Below are 19,077 nucleotides of genomic sequence, written 5' to 3' on the forward strand. Positions count from 1 at the left end.
TTCCTTGTTACACAATTTCATGAGAAACCAAAAAAAAAAAAAAAAAACCAACCAAACAAAAAAAAAAGCCTTTTTTTTTTTTTTAAAAAAAGTAAGACTATGATCTAAATAAAGGTCCATAACTTTCAGTTCTATAATTTTTCCTTATTCTTGAAAGGCCTGAAGTTTCCATGAAATTCTGAAATTTGTATTTTCCCCTCTGGTAAACCCTACTTAAAATTTCCCAGTGTTCCAGCTGTAGAAGACCAGAACAAAAACATGATTCAATAACAGCAGCACTTATCTTCATCTTATGATAACAATTCATTCAAAAAGCCTAAACAGGCAAGTAATACTCTGATTATAGGCTGCTACAAACAGAACAATTTTCAGCCAAATCTTCTCCATGTGTTCCACAGGTTTTTAACATTAAATGATCCAGAGTTTGTTTTTTAATGTTTTATTGATTATAGATTTTAGAGATTATGGTTCAGATCACAAATAAAGATCCAAATAATCTGAGGAGTTGGAAGGATTCTATTTGTGCTGGTATTTTTTTTCAGTATTCTTTTAGCATTTTCTGGCTGGAATATCTAAAATTTTAGCACAGCTATTCCAGTAGCTATTAATAATAATAACAACTTTTTCCTTAATTTAGTTAATTAAAAAAGGACATCTCCAAGTTCTGTAAAAGTTTAAGTTTCCTATAGCTCTAAGTCTGAGACAGATCAAACCCCAATTTTGGCATACCACTTTCAAATATTTTGCCATATACATACATATCAAAAGCACTGATTTATAAAACTGCACAGATCACCTCTGCAGCCCTGTAAAACACCTTTCCTAAGATTCATGGGAATGTGATTGTAGTTCTCTAAAAATTATCTTAAGGATGTATCTAACCCTTTACCTACTCAAGGCCAAGTTACCACAACTAATCCGTGACGGATATTTGCCTTAGCTCTTCCTAAAACTTTAAAAAAAAAAAAGAAAAAAGAAAAAAAGGAAGAATAAGAGGTTTTTTAACCTTCAAAAAGACCTCAAAATGAGAGACTGGCACAAGCTGCAGCCACATGACACCAGCTTTAACTGACCCCAGCCAGCCCCAGCCCCTTGCAGTGATGTCCCTGGTGAGCTCATCCAGGGTTTAAAGACATGGGACTGGGATGAACCACGGGAAGGAAAGACTCAGAGCTAAACAGTTAAGTTTGCAGTAATTTGGCAGCTCCCCCGTGGGAGAAGAGTTCTCAGCTCATTGCATGGCTGAGCTTTAAAAGTGGCTGCAAATGCAACTGAAACAAAGGCCTGGCTCTCAAAAAAAAAACAAAAACCAAAAAACAAAGCCAAACCTGGAGAATTGTGCCGAAGAAAGAAGCTTAATTGTCAAGAGTAACTCTGGATCTGATGGGCAGGAACTCCCCCACTGAGCAGGACTGGATCTGATAAATCACAGAAAGCTTAACAGTCCCATCCCAGTCTAAGCTTTATAGAAAGGGTTAGTAGATACTTTGATCCCTTGTTTATTCAGACTCTTGAAAGGATTTTTAATGAGTCAAAAAATAACAAGGAATCCAAATACAGATGTCTTATCACTATGATATGCTCTGAGTTTCAAATTCAGTGAACTACTCTCCCCCTTCTCCTCAGAAGGACACTGAATCACATAATCTGAAACAACCATACATAATAAAACATTTTTTATTTCACATTGCCACAACCCCTCCTGAATTTATGCATTACATTCACCAGCAAAAACGTATATGTGTCTGAAATAAAAGATGATGAGACAGGAATGTCATTGTATTTACTACTATTTCCTTGAAATTTCCCATACATTGCCATTTCACACTGCAGATATGACCATATTTTCACTTGCCAGGGAAAGGTGCATGCCTGAGTATATCCCTAAAATTTGCAATGTAACGAATTAACATAAGAATGTTAAATTTAGAGAAAGAAATTAGAATAGTTCCAGTTACTGAATGCTTAATCTCCATTAGTTCTTAAGCATTACTAGAAGCTTTCACCCCTTTAGAGTGACCTGTGCACTGAAATGGTCTTTACCCTGGTCACAGCCCCCATATTTCACCATAACTTATTTTCCTAGTGCTTGGAGTGTGACTTTACAGAGCACTATCAGTGCCACCAGCAATAGATTATTTTAAAATCGTCAGCTCTGTGACCAACTGAGTTGTTTGCAACTGAATATTGAAAATTGCTATCTTCTTCAATCACAAATTTCACATGAATGATGTTAATTAAAGTGGAACATATTGAGGATGCCACTTTTGTGATTAATATAAGGAAGGAAAAAGCTATTTGGCTGGATATCTGCAGTCACTTTGCAGCTTTTGGCCACATATATGAGCTAAATATACGATTTGTGTGTTCGAGACTCAGAAGGTGCAGCAGAATGATTCAATGGTTACCCAAGCATTGTTCTGATATATGTAGAGAGAACAATTACAACTATAAAGTATTCATACCAAATATTTAAAATACATAGGAATGTAATGACACATCAGTAGCAGTTGTTTGTATCAAACCATGTGATCACAATGTAAAATTACTGTTCTCTGTATTTATTTTCTGTGTTGACAGAAATGTGTCCACTGATAATTTCCAGTACTGCCTCTAATAAGCAAGTCAAAATATGTAATTTCCACAAAAATCAGTATTAATGAGTTGTTAACCATTTCCTAGATGAGGTACTGCGAGACTTCATTACCTACGTGCTCTGAGTGGCAGAGACTAAATGTTTGTTTAGTGTGTTTAACTAAACTCTATGGTGATTTATTAGAGCAGACATTAATTTTTCCATTGGGCAGTTTTCATATTCATGTATGATAATAAAGAAAGGAGTGGGAATCAACATCAACCTTACAAGGTGCATCAGAGCTTAAATTAAAAGGACATGAATAAAGATTGGGTATTTTATGTGCTATCCCATTCCAAAGTACAGGCTACATGTACAAAATGTTACAATGAAAGGCAAACGTATTTAATTTCCACTAACACGGGATTTTATTTTTAGCCTATTTATACCTAATTACTTCAATGTCCTGATTTAAAGAGTTAAAACACAATAAAAATACAAGACAGTTATAATGCAATAATTTTTCAGCACTGGAAGCTTTTAATCCTCTGCCATTTAACCCAGAGTAATTTATACAAATACATGAATTTTTGAAGACTATACATTTAAAAAGTGCTTAATGGATTAATACTGTCCTCTGAAAAACACTCACCTGCATCATCAGAAGGCTTCAGTATGGGCCAAACACTGCTTTGGCCAGTTTAATTTCTGGGGGTTTTTTGGATTCTGGGACCAGTGCTAAAACCAATATGCTGACAGAAATTTTAATTTTACACAATGCTCATCGAACAAGGACTAATCAAAAGTTGAGCCTTCAAGGAGAGAAATGATTCCTATCACTGTGAATAAGAACTGTCATATATCTTATGACAGCCTGTATCCTTACCTGGTTATGTAAAAATAACCATTTGTAGTTTTGTGAAGTCAGCAGTATTACACTGATTAATTCCAGATGGCGTTTGGTTTTTTTCTTATTTTAATTTGTTTTTTCCATGTGGCTTATTTTTGGTGCCGACTTAGACTTTACTCTGACAGCTCCAAAAATACGCCCACATGAAATTTTAAATTCTAATTTAACTTTCTGAACTATACCATTAATTGTATCTTTTACTGTAAATTGTCATGTCGGATTGTGGCAAAAGTCCCAGGACCTGTCTCTGAGTTTCTGGTTTTGAACAAGAGATCTGTTGAGGATCAGCAACAATCATTCATCTAGAAATCTACTGATAGAAAAGAACTGACTCATGGTATCGAAGATTTGGACTTATAACTATCCCCAAGGCAGACCTCAGTAAGTCACCTGAGTAGCAGAGCTATTAAAAGAGTTGACCTCCACCAACTTCTGCTCAAGATTTCTCACTGTCAGAATTTGGTAACTACACTCTTAAACAGTAGATTATTAGAGTAAAATCTTCCCAAAAGCAGGTCTTCAACCCAAAATAATGCTCTTAGCAAATTTAATGTATTTTTCAGTGGTTTTCTTTTGCTTTTTTGTTTTTTAAAAAAAAAAGCTATAAGGAAAAAAAATATCCTGGCAAACAGTGTGCTGCTCAAACGTTGCTCACTGCAAAACAGCTTCCTCATCCTTCTTTTGATATAACTATCTCCATCACACAAGCTTAGTAACTCATGAAGTCTGAAAACTTGTGCTTTTACTTGCATTTTCTTCATGCAAAATATTTATAACATTAAAATAACAACATTAAAATAATAATATTAAAATATGTCTCTGTGAGTTTTGCTTTTGGTTGTTACATGCATACACACACATACACATATATATATATATATATATATATATACATACATACATGTATATGTATTCCAAAGAAGTAAGTTCTGGTTCTCTTTGAATTCAAAATTAAAATACAATAGAAGATTCCAGCTTAAAGTAATTTTTCCTGAGCACATTTACTCACCCCTGCAATGAACTCCCTCGTCATACCCATCAGAGCAGTCATAGACACCGTTGCAGAGCTGGGACAAGTGAATGCATTTGTTGGTACCAATGCAGCTGACAAAATTCGGGGTGCACTTGAAATCTGCTTCCTCAGGACCTAAAAAAAAAAAACAGATAGAAAATTTCTTATACGTGTTTTTACATCCACAACAAGACAAAGAAAATTCTACACCTGATTCCCTTTTTAAAGCTAAGGGCATCACTCCATGCATTAGTTAATTTTGCAGATTTTACTGCATTGTCATGAGTGTATTTAGGAGAATTAAAGTCATCAAGAAATGACTCCTGTAATTAAAAGGAAATCAATGGGTCAGAGGATTATTTCCCGAAATACAGGTGTTTTACATTTGCTGAAATAAGCTTTGCAGACACTAAAACGTATCTTAAGATTTTCAACTGTCCTGTGAATAGCCTATCAAGAATCATATCAAGAGTAACAGGTACCAGTATTTACTTTCACTGTTGCACTATGCAGATAATTGTAGATATTTATGAAATTACATATAAATGTCACATATTTATGGCTGCATTAGATCAGAGAAACTGTTGCTCCATCCCAGGAGTCTGCCTCTGGAACTGCACAGCTCAGGATGGCAGGGAGAGTATAAGGATGCTATGATTGTTCCCTTCGGGATACCTCCCCTGCTGCAATCACTTATCTCTGTCCCCTTATCTCTGAAGTGTTAAGTATAGGGATTTTTGAGGGAGTTCAGGGATCTCCTTCCTTTATCTCTTAGAAAGGGTTCTGATTGATTTTAAAAAAAAACCCAAACAAAACAAACAAACAAAAACCCAAACAAACACCCCCACACACAAACAAAACCACACTAATTTTCTGATTTGTCAGTAATAACTTGCTTATTTATTGTGTTAGAGTAACTGTGATAGGGGGTCAGGAGTGAAAACAATCTTTTTTCTTCTAAAATTGAGAACATTCTTTAAAAAAAAAAATTAGATCTGTGAACATGTCAACCATGGTACTTGCATTACTTACATATAAACCCAAGACTGCAGAAGGGCTTTCATACCTTATCAAACAGAAAGCTTGAGATCTGTGACCAAAACTATATAAATAAATATATATATCTTCTAAATTTTACGAGTGAAAAGAATGAATCTCTTAATTAGCATTTAAAATCTTAATAGCCTAGTCTGATATGCTCCTGTCTATCAAGATTTTGGGATTTAATTTTAATTTGATGCTTCTTGCTTTTAAAATACAATATTCCTTCAGGACACAAACATCCTGCAATTTTAAACATATTCTCTAACTCAAAGTACTAGTAGGGGAGTTTCCTAATTAGATTTCTTTGATTGGAAACATAGGAGGGGAAACTGAAATATGCTGCAGGAAGTATTACTCATAATATTTTTTTTCCGAGAAATTTTGTGCACCACTTGTGAAAGCAGACGATTAGAAGCCATTAACTTATTCATATGATTAAGATAAATTCATATGTACTTTGTGTTTGTTTACAAGCATGATGCTTTGGAAGTCAACTTGACTTAAAAATGTAGATAAACTTCAGTCCCAAAAAGCCCAGTTTTATAGAAGTTTTGTGACTTATTTTCTTCTCAAAATGATTCTAAAAGTTAACAGGTCTCAATCATCAATGTCAGTGGAAGAAGATAGAAGGTTCCAAAAGCACACTCTGCCCACAATTCCTACCACCCTCACTGAATAAAAAAAAAAAAAAATAAGCCAAAGCAAGCTGCATGTTGTGATACTTTGAAGCAGCACTTGCTTTTCCCACTGAATCCTTCCCAGCTGCTGCACTTTTTGAAATGTCTAATGCAAATAAAGATGAGTAGCTTTTTATCTTGTTTATTCCTCTTCCCTCTCCCTTTAACAGACATCCACTTCTGGCAGTGTTATCAAGTGAACTTCAGGAAAAGGAATTTAAAAGTGTTCTTCTTCAAAATAATCTCAGTGTATTTTACATCAGTGCAAGAATACAAAGAATATAAAAGACGGATGGTGTCTTTTCTTCCCTTCAAGAGACATAATAATTCCTAGCCTTGCCAGTTGGTGGAAAAATAGTCAAAACTACTGGCTGCAATTATGGTAATACACCATCTCGATGCTTCAAACACTCCTACTGGGATGCTGCTTGGAGGACAAAGAGGATGGAAGCAGCATTGCTCACGCGGTGCTGCACAGCTCAGAGACTGGGTCAGGCAGCAGAAAATCCAGCTGTCTCCTTGAGTCATTGTCTCTTAACAGATGGTTGAGAAATGGGAAAAGAGCAAAGTGGCAGGACCTGAGCCAGGGCCACAGAGTTTTTTACCCCTGGGCTGCAGGCCCAGCCCAAGTGGAGGGTGACTGGAGAACTGGGCACCACCCCAGGGATGAGGCACTGTGTTCACCCATGGGTGGGGGTCAGGATTGCACCCAGTGAGGGTACCAAGGTTAGGCACAGCCCTGGAATGGCCATGTGGACAGATCACCACTCCTTTCCCCAAATCCTCCAGAAAGCAGCCTGTGCCCAGGGGTAGACAGGCTAAACAAAGGAAAGAGATTCATTCTGGATCTGGGTTTCTTTGGCTGTTAAATCAGCCAGGACACCATTTCTGATCTGGTCACACCGTGTCACGCTCACTGCTTGTTCACAGCATGTGAGAAAGCACAGAGGAAAATTGCATCATATTTTGGCAATACCTGTGCAGTTCACAGGTTGAAGTCCCTTCAGAGAAAGTGCTCTTACGTCAGGAAGGATGGAAAGAGAGGCCTCGTGAATCCTCCAGCAGGAGACAATGGGATCAACCAAACACGAGCTCTGGTTTCACACTAAAGAACCATCATGAGAAAGTTTTAAAAGTCCCTACCAGAAATATCATTTTATCATTCACTTCTGACATGGTATCTGTCTTAAGCTTAATGAAAACCGAAATTCCCTCACTTCAGGCAGTGTTATGCTAAATCTCAAACTAGATAATACAACCAAGAATCTACAAGTTGATTACTTCCACTAACTTTTTTTATCATAAACAATATACAAGTGTTTATTAGCAAAAATTATGGAGGAACACTATTTCATGATGTATGTTTCCTTCTTCTAGAAACACTCTAATTTAATGCAAGTAAAGGTACAACTTTTTATGCTTAGTTTTCTAAGGGGTTACAAAATATGAAAAAAAAAGATATTTGCAAAAGGAGACATACTAGGGAGCCCAGCACAAATTCAAAGTCCACAAAATGATATTACAGTAAAACACATTCCCCCCTTCTTGCCAACTCATTTAGAGATGTTACTATTTGACAACTGTGACCAAAAAAAACCATAAAATCTGCTACTTCTCTGTTTATTTTTTCACTTTTGCCTTTCTCAGCTGAGTTTTTACAAAGTGCTTTTTCCTTCAACATCTTAGGCCACTAGTTAGAATTTTAACTAAAAGACAAGGCAGCCAAATGTGGTACATCCCTTTTACATCACTGCATCCAATTTACTTCAAGACCGGCATCTTTTGAGCAGCTCTAATCCTGAGCTGTCTTCAGCCATAAGAACTAATTATACCAAACTCTGGGATGTCTTCAAAATTCCCATTTCTGCTGTACATCAGTGACTTACAGATCCTTCCTGCTCTCCTAAGTGTCTTTATGGAGTGAATCTTCTCCACAGTGAGCAGTTATCCTGAACAAAACCTTATTCCACAGCTCTTGAATTCAATTATATTCTGAAGAAGAATAATCCACACAAATTTTGCGATCTCTCTGGGTAAATATGGGCTTAAATAAAAGCACTATGGTACAATACAGTATGTGGCTTGTCAAACACACATGTAAGACTGTGAGGATTTTTCTCTCTGTTATCTAAGTTATGGCCATTAGAAGTTGCTTTTGTGGGAAAATTACAGATTAATGGGAAAAAGAGACTATACTTCCATGATAATTTTTTTTTTTAGTGAAATGTTTGAAATCTTCCTACTTCTCTTTTGAAATCTTCCAAAAGGTTGAATACTACATATTAATTTCTACAGATACACACATGGTCTCATAACTGCTTTAAAAAAGTAATTTTTCACACAGACAAGATTTACACTTTCAATATCTTTGAAACATTGGGATAAATGTATGGAAATTACTTAAAGTCTTTACTCTGGTATCATATATATGCAAAGAAAGGATTTCATATTTAACAAGGATTTAGCTGTCATAAGTAACCCCTTATTCATTGCTAGTTTTATCCATGAGCTTTATTCAACCATGTAGACTGATAATTAATGTAAATTTGAAGTCACCTTCAATTAATTAATTCAGGTATTCAGCAGTCCATGAAAGAAGGAGAATATTAAACATAGTAAGATGTGGACAATTGAAGAGGAAAGTAGCAGAAGTATTGTGTTGTTTGCAGCCTCTGACCTCGCAGACAGAGCATACTGACTCCAAAATAATACTTCACAGGAAAGAATAAAACCAATGACTTATGAATTAATATATCTATAGCAAACCCTCACAACTTATGGCCAAAGGTAAGAGGGGAGATAAGGCTGTAGAAAGCACTACGAAAACAAACAGAAACAAAAGAGAAAATTAAGAACTTCGGAAATCAAAAGAAGGCTTTGAGTCACCACAGTTTGAAAAACAGTCATCTGTGCTGACTCACAGCCTTGATGCGTCCAGCGACAAGTGTCTCATCTCTGCCCTCTCTTTATAAAAGCAAGAGTGTCAATAGGCCTTGACTCATTGTGCTTTATACAGCTATCCAAGGCAAAGTTTCCCAAATCCAACCAAAGATTTGCATTGGTCGTGCCTGGTGAGGCCACATCTTGAATCCTGTGCTCAGTTTTGGGCTTTTCATTACAAGAAAGACTTTGAGGGGCTGGAGCAGGTCCAGAGAAGGGCAACAGAGCTGGGGAAGGGTCTGGGGTACCAGAAACAGCTGAGGGAGCTGGGGGGGCTCAGCCTGGAGAAAAAGAGGCTCAAGGGGGGACCTTATCTCTCTCTACAACTCTCTTGACAAGAGGTTGTAGTGAGATGGGGGTCAGTCTCTTCTCCCGAGTAACAAGGGACAGGGCAATAGGAAATGGCCTAAGTTGCACCAGGAGAAATTTAGATTTATACTGGGAAAACTTTCTTTCCCAAAAGGCTGATCAGGCTTTGGAACAGGTTGCCCAAGGAAGTGGTGGAGTCATCGTCCCTGGAGATATTTAAAGGGCGTGTGGATGTGGTACTTGGGGACATGGTTTAGCAGTGAACTCAGTGGTAATGGGTTAACAGTTACACTTGATGATCTTAGAGGACTTTTCCAACCTAAATGATTCTGTAATTCTGTGATATAAAATTTGGTCCGTCAAAGACTCGTAATCAAAGAAAAAAAAAAAAAAAGAAAAAGAAAACCACATTAGAATCCCGTTCCAAAGGATGGGTTCCAATTTTGTGTGTTACGGTAGACAAAACAGTTCAAAAGGTTATCTAATTATAAAGCTTAACAAGCCTCATATGGCACACAAAACTCCAATTTCTATACTCCTGTGACAGGCTTTTAGCACCAGCAGTGGTATTATGTGCAAATGTACTCACAGGTGCAACACACAGCATATGGATATTGGGTTTATGATGCTCTACACTTGCTTGTCTTTACCTCTTTTTCTGTGTGATTACACAAAATCAAACAGCAGACAGTCAAGATCTAAGATTATGCAACTTTAATTGTTTAAATTCTTCTTTTGGTTTCAAACCATGAACATTGTTTGCATACTGCCAAGATAACAGCTCTGTCAGGAGCTCTGTTTAAGTTGGCCCTCAGCAAACACTTTCCCTCTGGCCATCTTTTTTCTGAGCGCTGCTTTCTGTGTGTCAGACACTTGCTCATCTTCACTACACAGATGTAAATAATTAACAGAGCCACAGGACTCATCCTTTCTACTGTAATGGAGCTGATAGTCACCAGAGAGAGGAGAAAAGCTATGCTGAAGGTTGCACAAAGGCTGATGAAGAGGAAAAAAGAGGTAGAGGAAATCCTTCTGAAACAACTCAGGTTTGGATCATTATCCCAAAATCCCTCAGGGCACACAGGCTGGGATGGAGCTGGAGCCAGAATAATGCTCTCTGGGTGGTCAGGCCAAGAGCAGCCACCAGAATCAGGACCTGAATTAAAAGTGGTTTTCACCTAACATTAATGTTCCTAATGAAGTTATAGAAGCTATGGAGATATTCAGACTGATAACAGTAAAATCAGCTCATAGAAGCAAGTCCACCTGTATTCCTAAATTAAGTTGGACATTTTGCATCCCAAAATTATCTCAGATAGAAAATTCATCTGGAAAATGGAGGGAAAAAACACCTCCTCAGCCAAAAACCATCTAATATAACAATTCTACAAGACTGGAGTAATTTTCCACTGAAGAGGGCTAAGTTTAATCCTTAACAGTGCTAAAGATTGAATACCATGGAAGTGTGATTGTTTGTCTGTTTGTTTTTTGATTGTTTGTTTGTATTATTATTTTTTTAAAACAAGTTTAAGGCTGATCAGTGAAATCCATGGCCACAAAGGCAACACCAAACCTTACTTCTCACTGACTGTTCTGCAGCGTCTCTAGATACAGAAAAACCAGAGAACAAATGGTGGCAAAGAGAAGTGGAGAGGAAATGAGACTGAAGTAGCCTGGGGAGTTCCAATATTCTTTCCCTCTGTGTCAGAAGATTAATATAATAAATCAATTAATAAATATATAGTGCTTTAAGACTGCCACAACATACCAGAATGAAAATTAGGTTTAGGGGAAAGGGTAATGCAAACACCTAACTTTACAGAGGAACAGACAAGGACCAAAAGTCCAAAAGTTTCATATTTTTATGATTTAAATACCTGGCCTTTACTAAAGTTAAGGTAAATATCTTAATTTTTGCCATTTTGCTTAAATCAAAACATATGACCTACTAGCATGGTAATACCATACATCACCTTCTCCATTCCCCATCTTACAATACCCTGGAATTGTGAATTTAAATATTAGAAATGGGTCTCACACAGTTTTTAAACCTCTGGTATTTCTTAAATGTTCCTAAATTTCACCCTTCACCTTAAAATTTTCATTCAAAATTGTCATAAGTGGAATAATATAACCATGCAAAGTTATATAGTATGGAAGATAAAGCATTATCTCACACAAGCTATCAAAAAACACCAAGCTCTTTGCAGTCAGAAAATACAAATAAAAATATCAGGTTGTTGTTTGGAAGCAAGAAGAATGAAGAACCCACAAGAGGACATACCTAGTATGAATTTTTCTTAAAAACCAAGCCTCCATCTTGCCTGCCAAGGCTCAGCATGGCAGTGATTTTTGATTAAAAACAAAAAACAATTCTCACTATGATAATCTTACATCACAACTGCCCGACATAATACAGTCACAGATCAATGAGTTTTAGTATTTTTATATACTCTCTCAATGACCACAGCTTCAAGTTGAGCAGTAAAACTTACCATATAGGTGAATTTATGCTCTTTGCTACAGTCCCTAAAAATTAAAAACCCAAACCACACTTTTATTAAGCTCTTGCGCATAGGATGTATCAGAATACAAAGGAAGGTCCTTGTATGTACCTATATAAGCAAAGCCATTGCAAATTTATAATCCTTGGTTATTTCTGGAGAATTGCTTTGCAAACATTTGTCAATGAAGACTGAAGGAAGAGGAAGAAAAAAAAGTGTGTTTTCAGGCAGAAAAAATAATTAATATTCTTTGTACTTGCAGGGACAGAAAAGCTTTGCTAATGGATTTTTTAGGTGATTTACTACAACCCACTAAAAATAATTTATGATCAATGAAGTAAAAAATGAATATTGTCTCATGTAGATGGTCACTCCTCATTAGTTATAAGGAACCTATTTTTAATTTGGAGATTTTGATTTAATTAGTGTCACACATCTCAAGGCTTTCTTGTGTCAACTGTTGCAATGACTTGATGTCTGCACACAATACAGAACAGGCTAATGGAGTCTCAGTTTGAGAAAAATTATATGAGGTGAACAAAAGAAGTGTTAATTACTTAAACAATTAATGTACCTCATACTAGCAATACTGTAGCACTTCAACACTTATGTTATAGATATTTACATAGCCCAAGTGTATAAATGTCCGTGGAAAAATGCATGTAGATGTTCTTTATAAAACAAGATAATTGTGCAGTGGAAGGGCTGGATACAACAGCAACAACATGGGACCTGAACCTCTGCAGCACAGCAGCTCTTTTAGACATAAAAATCTATTTGACTATATTTACATCATTCATCTCTCTTTACATTCCATTCCATCATGTTCCAGCTTGACTCTTCATTAGAATGCAGAAATTCTATTAAAATAGAGGGATAGAAGGAGACTTTTCCTGGATCATATCTGTAACAAGCTCTGGAAATTCTGATGGAAATCCATGGCCCACATCTTATGAACATTTATGCACCCCCACACAACCGCAGAAACGTCTATGGATTGAGAAAGAATTTACCAACCTCATGTTTGCATCAGCAGAGATGGAATTCAAACCCAGAAATAGTTCTCAAGTCCCAAATAATATGAAATTTCACAGGGTTTGATGAGATTTATAACATAAGATACTGTTTTAAAAACAAGAAAGTACTAGAACATACACTGATACCTTAACTTCTTACTTTAAGCAGCAAAACATGAAGTTTTCATCTCGTTTGCAATACATTAAGACTTTTCAGCAGATGATGTTAGTATCAACATGCATGTTTTATTTATGATTTTGGGATAGAAATTTACCATTAAAATGCATAACTGTTTTCTACAACCATATGAAAATTTAGCTTAGAGGGCCAATATTTTCCAGGTATTCGAGGGTGTGTTTTTTTAAGAAAAAAGTTATTAAATCTGTATTACTTATTCATTTTAAAGATTATCTTATATGTTTAATTCAGCTTGAATGCAGAAACTTAGGAATAGATCTCATGCATTTTTAAATTGAGCTAGGCAGTTTGCAATCACAAATTTATTCATTTTTATTTTGTACACAGACGTATAAATTACATCTAATTAAAATAAATTGTGTAACTTGTTTCTTTTTATGCAGTCATGCACTGAAATGATGAGAACCAATTTTAATTGCTCTAAGTACAAAATATAACACTATAAAAGATTGAATCGGGTTTGTTGGAGTTTAGACTGTGTCAAAAAGATAAAAATTACAGGGCTTCATGTTGTGTAGACACTGGGGGTCCTATTTGATTGGGTATTAGCCTATAACTGTAAAATTACCTGGAATGTCTTTAATTTCGAACAAAAAATAACATATCTTGTAGTGTATATCACAGCACAGGATACTCACAAGGTATCCATGTAATGAAAAGAGGTGAACAAAACCTCAGATGGGCAAAAAATTAGAACAACTGGTAAAAAATCCTGTATTACTTTCAGGAAGTGTTAAATTTGTAGTTCTTAGAGACTTCTAAAGTTCTTTGCAGTGTTATAAGTACTACAATTGGGAGAGAAAATTAGTTTCACATGTTTACCAGCTACAAAATAAAATAGCCTTCCCTTCCCATTTTGGTACTCTTAGAATAATTCTGAAGGGGCATTATTTAACATGATTCAGCCTTGCTTGTATCTGTTTCCCAACACAAAACCCAAAATGCCTCCTGCTCACAGCGGGGTGGAAGCTGACAAAGAGCCCATGTCAGACACACCCCCAGTAAATCTTAGCCCTTTCAAGCAGGATCATCCCCCATTATTGGACATGTACTAATGAAATTAATGGGAGACTTCCAGCTCATTCAGCTCCGCTCCCTTTGAAAGAAGATTTTGCTGAACCCAAGGCCAGGCCGCCTCTGCTGTGATTCGATACAAACACCTGGAGACGTGATCCTTATCCACCCCCTCAGCAGCTCCTGGAGGTTTCTGCAGGGGCAGCCTGCAAAGAGCTGAAGTGTTCATGGTGTATCTGAAGCAATGCTTTAAAATGTCATTTTCAGTGTAATTCTGTGTGATAATGTTGTTTGAAGCAAAAACTGGTGTTTCACCACTAATATAATAGTGCAGCAGAGTGGAATTTCCAGGAAACTGTGCCTGCCTTGTAACAGAATCCTCGCCAAGTGAAGGGGATGGAGGCATTAAAGTCTGGCCAGTCTGAAGAAGCAAGAACAATTTCATGTGAACTACAGAGGAAATACAGTGGGGTTAGAAGTATTATTTGCCTGCTGAATTCTGCTCACTCAGGAGAACTATGGAGATGTTTTCTCTCACATCAGCACAGCTTCTCAGAGCTTAGTATTTAGACTTTCAGTGCTTATAGTGTATTTTAAGCCTTTCATCATGCCCTAGAGCAGCTGAACACTTCAGAGGACTCAAGAGAAAAGGGAGTCCAGAAGCACAGGGACTTTGGCTGAGACACAGGGAAATGAATGCTAACACCTGAGTGCTGGTATCTACTGGAGGCTGAAGACAAGATCCCAAAATACATTCAACTTTTCATCTTTTACCATATCTGGCAGCATTTCTTCTAAAAGTAATAGTGCTATAAACCTGAGGAAAAGATAAAGTTGAGATGTAAAAACTCTGACCAACATCTGCTATGCTCACGTGTGATTCATTACTACGATGTCAGAGCAACTCGTGCAAGTCTCAGGTGTGACTCAAGGTACTTTGTGAGGAGGTACTGGAGAGAAAAAAAGCCACCTATCCTATTTTGTGAGGAGGTACTGGAGAGAAAAAAAGCCACCTATCCTCGAGAAAGAGCTTAAATGAGAAAAGAGAAGCAATTGTTTTTTTATTTCATGTCATGCTTCATAATGGTAGATGTGCCATTCTTGGAAACATTCAAATTCAGGAGGGACAGAGCTCTGACCAACCTGATCTAGTTGAAAATGTCCCTGCTCGCTGCAGGGGGTTGAACTTAGGTGAGATTTAAAGGTCCCTTCAAACACAAACTATTCTGTGATCTCAATCTGCCTTGTCTCCTCTCTTCAATATAGTTGTCCTGTTAAGCCACGAGATTCATAATTTCTGACCAGGGAAATGACTTCCATCATGGGGAGCTTGAGATAGTGCTTACTAAGTAATCCAGCCTTTATTGGTGCTCATCAGGGTCTGGCAAAGAGGTTTGTTATGTCATAGAACAGTCTTTAAAAACCATAGTCCAAAATGAGAAAAAAACCAAACCCTTTTGTTTTATATATTTAAAGGGATCCAAGCCATTATTAAAATCCTAGGTATGTAACCTAATCAGAATGACAAAAAAACCCCAACAAATAACTTATTGTTACAAAATATGAACTAAAATTAAACCTCTTCCACATAAGTCTATATGAAAATATAAAACATTACAAATTAAAATGGACATAGAACACAACTTGTCTTGACATATGTACACACCATTTCTAGAAACATTTTATGCATCTGTACTAGAATTTTATGGTGATAAACTAATTAGGCAAAATTAGCATGTTGATGATAGAAATGGAGATATGCTTGTATTTCTAACAGTCATAAAAAACCAGTTTATTGAAAGTATTTCATCTCTTTCACAATAGGTGGTGAAGAGACTTCCAGATAATCACAACAGAGTGTGCTGAGCTGGACTGATGATTGCTGTTAAGACTATTTGCTCCAATATTGGGCTTTAACTGTCAAGAATCAAGATTTAAAACTGTATTCAGGTGAATAGTTGTAATGTTTTCAAACATCAAACCCAAGAAAGTGTCAAAATGGTTTATAAAGAAGATGTATTGTATGCTGGTTTTATATATAATATTCTAAACTTTAGAACATGGTACTCTGTCAAAATAAAAGTGGAGTTTCTGTCTGGAACTTTTTCTACTGTCTTGTGCTAACATTGTGACTCAACAGTTATAGGAAACTTCAACATGGAAAAAACACATTTTAACCCTGGACCTGGATTTATAAAAACAATCTAAAGCTCTTATACAGATCTGTAACAAAAATAGTTTCAAATTTAGGCAGGAAAAACATACAGTTGTCCTTGCAATTTCTGGATGATTAAAAAAATATAAACCTTTATCATGTGATGGAGAAACAGTGTCCTCCCCACTGATTTACATGTAGAAATGGAGACCTAGGACATGTTGATATGGAAGAATTTTCTGGTATGAGCTTGGTATCTTCATCTCCAATTCTATAATGACCTTTGCATGTACGGGCACGGAATCCTACCCTTCCAGAACAGGGATGGTACAAATTCAATCAAACTGATTATTTTTCTATTATGTTTATATTAAAAAAAAAAAAAAAAAAAAACCTACAAAATTTTTTAAGATGTCATTCCTAAATACTGCTGAACACTTACAGTGTTCAGGAATTCTTGCTGAGAATGAGCAGTACCTAAAGAAGGGGTAGGCTTACTGAAGCTCAGAGTAAGTGCTGAAATTTAAGGATCTTTAGAATAGGGACATTTATGGTTCACTTCAAACAGAAAGCAGAAATTTTCCAGGAAAGTGACAGACACTGGTGATTTTTCTAAAGAAAGTCTACAATGGTCGACTAAATAATGACACAAAGTATATATCTGATATCTCAGGAAGATGCATGGGTGAGTTTGAATGCTGTCAGAATTATTTACACCCTTTACAGTCAGCTTATAGGAAGAGTAGTTCATCTATTTAAATATAATTTCAAGAAATTCCTTTTGTGGTTAGTGAATCTATCTGCTGTGCTCTGGCATTTAGTGAAGCACAAAAGTCACTTTATTCTGATGAAAGCAACTCAGAAAGAAAAGATTGTAATATTCATATTTTACCTGAATATATTCCTAAGGACTTTTAGAACATATATATTAAAGGATTCCATTTAGAGACTGCTGCATTGACAATGTTATCTTATTAATCTCCATAGTTTGCCTTTGTGCCATATATTTCTGGGTTAGAGCGTAAAAGGTAACATAATTGTGTTCTCTTTCTTAGCAGGGCTTAGCTCAACTCCTATTAACCTTTAGCAAATGCACAAGAGCAGGATGTGATTTTAGTTATCACTAGGTTCACATATTTTTAACATTCAGCTTCTTAGAGCTAAACATCTCTTATTTCCTTCCTGTGTAAAGTAACCAATGGTGTTGCAGATATTTTGCTTTAAAAACATTTTGCAAATACTTAATTTTGTTTCTGTTTACTACCTCCCACACCTTCAAAAAGTCCTGGGTCTAGATCCAGAACATGTAAGGCATGTGGAGTGAAATTAGATGAAATTTGGACAAACAAAATTCAATACTGGGACTTAAAAGGTCTTCTAAACTCAGTGAGAGACATTCATTTTCATTTCCAAGCACTGGTATGTAGAAACACCTGAGTTAGCTCAAAAGAGAGGTGATTGAATAGCATGAGGAATCATTATGGTAACTGCCACAAACCATCAGCTGCCACAAACAAACTTTAAAATAATTTAAATTCATTTCTCTTGACAATTAACTCCAGCTGGGATCAACCTTGGCTTTGAGGGCTGTAACTACACAAATGCTGGCTCTTACTGCTCTAAGGCAAAGAGGAAACTGAATATTGCTTCTTATTTCCTGGCCAATAAAGTGAATTGCAGGTTAAGAAGTTTGGAATAGACTGAAGAACTTGTATTGTATTTTTGTGTTTTACTGGAAGAAGACGGAGGTAGGTACATTATCACAGCTTTCTTTTTGAGAGCTGTTCATGTGCTGCAAAAATACTCCACAGTGGTTTGCTCTTTGAAAATGCATAATATTTAAGAACAAAGCCTGTAGGGATCCAATGTTGTGCCCAACTACCCATTTTTACTTTGTTAGTCTTGCTTAAAAAAAGGAAAAAAAATTGTCAGAACCTCTCCATGGAGAAACTTGCATTTGTCCTCTGACTAAAAACAGAGACCAAAATCAATTGTGTTGGTTTTACTGCTCATTTGTGGCAGTCGATTCGCCTGTTTTGTGTGAGAATTTTTTTTATGCCCTTCCAAGTCCAAGAAGATCAGTTAAGAAGATCAGTAGCTGAGATGATTTTTTTTATCCCCGTTTTGCTGGTTCAAAAATGATGTTTCATTCCTGGGCTATTGAAATTTGTTTCCATTTTAGAAGGATGTAAGAAATTTCTTTTTTTCCTGATCTTTGACCTGTACATCTCAATTTTAAAGAGTATAAGTAAACAATGGAGTTGAAGGGAAGTATTTTAAATGTCACTTTTATTCATGCTCTTTCTCACAGAAGCTTCTTCCTTTTTCACATGCTAAAAATGATTAAAAAGGAGAAGTCCACACCACGAAGAACGGCCTCCACCTCTGGACCTCTTAACTACAACAAGTATTTCAAAGGTGGTTTCCTTTTCTCTCTGTTATTATCCTATGGATGCTTTAATGGGAAAAAAAAATGCTGTTTGGAGGACCTTCCTCCCATCTTCTGTTACCTCTGCCTCCTGGTGGTCTATGTTTTTTGAGTTTTTATTCAAAAAAATACCACTTTTCAGTGCTTCTTTACTCCTGACTCATTTTCTGCCATTCACATGCCTTTCTCTTACCATCACTAGTTTTACCCTGGTGCATTTATTTTACACATTAAAAGAAAGGTACTGAAGCTGAGATCACAACATAAAAGTATTGGCCCCATTTTTCCTTGCAA

The 19,077-nt window shown here is 36.3% G+C and overlaps 1 protein-coding gene across 8 annotated transcripts in view; it reads right to left on the reverse strand.

Moving 5' to 3' along the window:
- Nucleotides 1-19,077, reverse strand: part of LRP1B (LDL receptor related protein 1B) — a 675,294-nt gene that overhangs the window by 396,806 nt on the left and 259,411 nt on the right. For all 8 annotated transcript variants that reach the window (XR_010432039.1, XM_064661626.1, XM_064661625.1 and 5 more), the window contains one exon: nucleotides 4,495-4,632. Coding sequence is in view for 7 of the 8 variants with exons in the window: in XM_064661626.1 (XP_064517696.1) it covers nucleotides 4,495-4,632 (138 nt within the window). In the remaining variant the exon portion in view is untranslated. The remainder of the gene's footprint in view (nucleotides 1-4,494; nucleotides 4,633-19,077) is intronic.

The sequence above is a fragment of the Pseudopipra pipra genome, chromosome 7 (assembly GCF_036250125.1).
Source record: "Pseudopipra pipra isolate bDixPip1 chromosome 7, bDixPip1.hap1, whole genome shotgun sequence".
Classification (NCBI taxonomy): domain Eukaryota; kingdom Metazoa; phylum Chordata; class Aves; order Passeriformes; family Pipridae; genus Pseudopipra; species Pseudopipra pipra.